Source organism: Lutra lutra, chromosome 5 (assembly GCF_902655055.1).
Source record: "Lutra lutra chromosome 5, mLutLut1.2, whole genome shotgun sequence".
Taxonomy (NCBI): Eukaryota; Metazoa; Chordata; class Mammalia; order Carnivora; family Mustelidae; genus Lutra; species Lutra lutra.
The window spans coordinates 154,040,859-154,045,875 of record NC_062282.1 but is presented as its reverse complement, the minus strand read 5'-3'; the positions used below and the strand labels follow the sequence as shown (position 1 = coordinate 154,045,875).

Below are 5,017 nucleotides of genomic sequence, written 5' to 3'. Positions count from 1 at the left end.
TCTTCTGCCCCTGTAGAGATCCAGATGTGTAAAATTCTGATCTCAGGCTGATTTCATGGGTGATTGGTGTTCTTTGGTAGGTAATCAGCTCACTTTAGGATACAGGTTGAAAGGGCACCTCCTCTTACTTCCCCGCCATCTTGTCCCCCCCCATCCTCAATTTATGTATTTAATTACAATTTGCACAAACTACACTTACAGATTATATTCTTTAGGGATAGTAGATATTTGTTATTTGTGTTAAATTCTCTTGGCTATTTGTTATTTTTTATTGTAGGATAAGATGTTTTTTTAATAAATGAAGGACTGAATATTTGATGATCTTCCTCTACTTGTTTGTGTAATAAGCTAAATACTTTAAATATCAGCTCTAATACCACCTTTTGCTGGAAAGCTTCTCTAAGCCCTCCTTGTTAAGGTTAATATTTTTCCCATAGTACCTTCTACCACAAGGTACTAATGATTTTGGAGAGGTAATAGCCACAGTATATCTTCAGGTTTAGAACCTAAAGAACAAAATCGCCCTAGTAAAACACAGGCCATAAACAATGAATCTTGAAATACTGCATCAAAAACTAATGATGCATTTTATGGTGACTAACATAACACAATAAAAATTAAAAAAAAAAAAAAAAAACAGACCAATAACTGAATTGTGGCAGTACTGATTAGCCATGTTAACTTGTGCATGATTTCCAAGATTTGTCACACTGCCACCATGCAGCAAGGACAAATTTTTAAAATAGTCAAAATTCTGATCCTTTATGTTTTATTCTTAAGTAAGTTCAAATTTATGGAAAGTCAGTATGAATAATAATAATACAATTAACACTCATATAACCTTTTGCCTAGATTCTCCTATAAGTTTATACCCCATTTGGTTTATCACCTCTCTCTCCATCTCTCTTTCATCAGTTGTACACCTTATGATCTTTGTTTCTAAATATTTTATCACTTACTTCTTAATAATATGAATATTGAGAAAAATACAACATGGATATAATACAATTGTACAAAGATTTTGAATGCAGAAGTGTAAAAAGGAAGAGATTTCCAGTACAGGGACATAATGTTTTCAAAAGCAATGAAGAGATAATGACACATTATGTTATAAGAATCTGAAGAAAAATATTGGCATAAGATCCTAAAGTTTTAATTTGTAGAGTGAAGGGGGGAAAAACACATTAGTACAAATATTCCCTACTTCATAGTTTCCTGTAAGACAGATCCCACATTCAACAATTTTTTAGGGCCTTTGTGACATCCTTATTCCTAAGACTATAAATTAAAGGATTTAGAACAGGAGTGAGTATAGTGTAAACAACAGATACAATCATGTCCTCCTCAGGGGTGTGATAGAAGGTGGGTAGCATGTAGGTATAGATAGCAGCACCATAGAAGAGAATGACCACCATCATGTGGGAAGAACAAGTGGCAAAGGCCTTCTTCCATCCCTCTGCTGAGTTCATCCTGTGAATGGTAAGGAGGATGAAAAAATAGGAGCTTGAAATGACTGTCACAGGGATGAAGATCATGAGGACACAACACAGATACATGAGGGTCTCATAGAGGGAAGTGTCTGAGCAGGAAAGTTTCATTACAGCAGAAACCTCACAGAAGAAATGGTGGATCTCCCTGGATCTGCAGAAGGGGAAGTTCATGGTGATGGGTGTGAGCATAAATCCATCCACAGATCCTAGAAACTAGGAAGAAGACACCAAGAGGAGACACACCCTATGGTTCATGAGGATAGGATAACGGAGTGGATGGCAAATGGCCACATAGCGGTCATAGGCCATGGCAGCTAGAAGGAAAACTTCTGAACCTCCTAGTGTCAGATAGAGAAATATCTGCAACCCACATTCAAGGGCTGAGAACTTACTCACACCCATGACCTGGTCCATGAGCATCTTGGGCACAGTGACAGAAATGTACATCGCATCCATGAGAGACAACTGGGTGATAAAAAAGTACATGGAGTTATGAAGGTGAACATCACAGTGTATCAGAAGGATCAGGATGGTGTTTCCAGACAAGGCCATCAGGAAAACTATAAAAATCACCACACAAAAGAGATCTGGGTACTTGGATTGACTGAAGAATCCCACTAGGTCAAAATCTGATCGTCCAGTATTGTTGGTTGGCCACCCAAGTAGTATTCTCCATTGGATCACCTAGGAGAATTATGGAGTTGATAGATCACTCATGGGATATGACCACCCGAAATAACTGTTTGTGTGTGTGCACGCACGTGTGTGTGTATGCATGTGTGCACGTGTGCGTGTTTACACATAGCAACCTAGGTGCCAATAAGGGAAAGTTCCAAGGACCTGTAAATTTTTGTATTATAAATTACCTATAATTGACCAAATTTATTGGAAATCTAAGAATTCACAGCTATGGATCAAAGATATCAATACTTAGTCTTTCCACCTCTGGGCATACATTTTCCCCCAAAGAAAGCAAAAAGAGTCTATGCACCCTTATTTTTATTTTTTTTCAAATCTCCAGATGATCTTCATTTTTTTTAGTTGTATTTAAACTCAAATTAGTTAACATATGGTGTAATATTAGTTTCAAGTGTAGAATACAGTGATTCAACATTTTCGTATAACACCTGGTGCTCATCACATATGCACGCTTAATCCCTATAACCTGTTTAACCCATCCCCTCAGCCACCTGAATTCTCGTAACCACCAGTTTGTTCTCTATGGTTAAGAATCTGTTTCTTGGTTTGACTCTCTCTCTTCTTTTATCCCCCTTTACTCATTTGCTTTGTTTCTTAAATTCCACATATGAGTGAAATCACATGATATTTCTCTTTCTCTGATTTATTTTACTTAACATAATACTCTCTAGCTCCATCCATGTCATTGCAAATGGCAATATTTCATTGTTATGGCCTGAATAATATTTCATTGTGTAGTTTTATTATATATTTTTATAGGCACCCATATGTTTATTGCAATTTTATTTACAATAGACAAGATATGGAAACAACCTCAGTGGATAAGGAAGTGGATAAGGAAGGAATGGTGTGTGTCTGCATATATCTTATACCATTATCATAGTGGATGGAGATTCTTCCCCTTTTTACAACACAGTTGGACCCACAAGGGTATTATAAGTGAAATAAGTAAAACTGAGAAAGACAAATATTACATAATTTCACTCATATGTGGAATCTAAAAATATAAATGAATAAAGAAAAAACAGTATGAGTCCTAGAAATATAGAGAAGAAACTGATGGTTACCAGAGGGGAGAAGAGTGGGGTGATGGACACGATGGTCAACAGGGAATGGGACTTACAATCTTCCAGTTATGGAGTGAATAAGTCACAGGAATAAAAAACACAGCATTAAGGAATATAGTAAATGATAGCATAATAGTCTGTATGGTGACAGCTGTAACCTACACTTGTAAACATAGAATAACATATAATTTGTTAAATCACAATGTTGTATACCTGAAATTACTATAACATTGTCTATGAAGTTAATATTGGTAACTTACAGTAAAGTTGCCACAGTTCAAGGTCATGAGATTTCCTGATGATCGTTAGTTGTTTATCAATGAGTATGGAAATTTTTGGAATAACTGCCATAGAAAAACACAAAAAGTGAATTATGGAAATAATAAAATCTCCTATTTATAGAGTTTTTTATTATGGAAATCAAAATTGAATCAACCTTTCAGGTTTAAAGATCCAACTGGATCTTAAAAAGTCTTAGGTATATATTCTATATGAGAAATATTTAGAAAGTAACTGAAACATAACTTGGGGAATATTTATACCAAAAATGTGAACTCCCACTTTCTGTACAGTCAAGCCAGGGTGTGATGCTCTGTGGTTGTGCATAGTGATCCATGTATCCACAGGAGCAAATCAGGGTCCTCACCAATGATCAACCCCTTAGATATCCTAGGGACATCAATTTATGAACCCACACTTTGGGGCTGGACTGTGACTATGGGTCCAGAGTATCCTGTACCCACAGTCCCTTTGTCATCTTTACATAAAAACAGGATAATAATGTTAGATCTCAAGTATTTAGGATTAAATGATGTAACATAATAAAAGTGCTTAGAACATTGCAAGGTACAGATGAATAAGCACGTATATTGTTAAAGAGTTAATATCTATATCTATGGTGATTATCATGCAAAATCTAGGTAAGAGATGGTAGTTATGATTTGTGTTTTATGATATAAGATGGATTATTTCAGTTAGCCAGTTTTAGTATCTATATGAAATTTGGATTTCTCAATTTCTGTAGTCCCAGACTAATATATGTTTCTATTTCTATTTCTATTTCTTATTTCTACTTATATATGATATAATTATTTTTACTCTGGTTAAGCATATCTTTATGGAAAATCTTAGTACTATCTAGTATGCGCTTCTCCAGCTTTATCTACTTATATGTCCTACTATTTGTTCTAAAACTCAGGAAGAAGAATTCACATTTACAAGATCTTTGTCATTTACAAGACAAGCTTTAGTTGCTTTTACAAACATAATCTACTTTATTGTCTAGAGTAACCAGTTTTTCATCAAAACTGAGATGTAGAGAGCAAAACTGAATAATGTTGAGTTTGTCTCTGACTATAATACAACTCCCTATCCAATACCAAATCTGGCTACTCAAAACCTCAAAACATATACCTGTGTTAAATGCTGAAGACAAAAGAAAAAAAGTAAGTTGGTTACACTGAAGGAGGTCACAGTCCCTATATTTAGGCTAAAGTAGTGTGTGTGTGTGTGTGTGTGTGTGTGTGTGTGTGTATTTACAATAGAATTTTAAAATGTCTCAAAATAAATAAGAAAAAACAATGGAAATAAAATATATCTGTCTATTCTGAAAAAAATCAGTAATAATCTCTTACATTTTCTCTTCAAGAGATCAAACCTTCACAACTTCCCAACTATGGACATGTTAAATGTTAAATTTTAAAATTCCTTCCAACAAAAATAAAGAATAAACAAATATTGGCTCTTCTCCCTAGGAATAGT

General features: G+C 34.8%; 1 protein-coding gene across 1 annotated transcript; it reads right to left on the bottom strand.

The window, feature by feature from the left end:
* Window positions 1-1,200: 1,200 nt before the first annotated feature.
* Window positions 1,201-2,166, bottom strand: LOC125100582 (olfactory receptor 2T29-like). Its single transcript, XM_047730856.1, is given in 3 exon segments — window positions 1,201-1,250; window positions 1,253-2,141; window positions 2,143-2,166. Coding segments are annotated over 3 exon segments (963 nt in total).
* Between the last annotated feature and the right edge of the window lie 2,851 nt (window positions 2,167-5,017).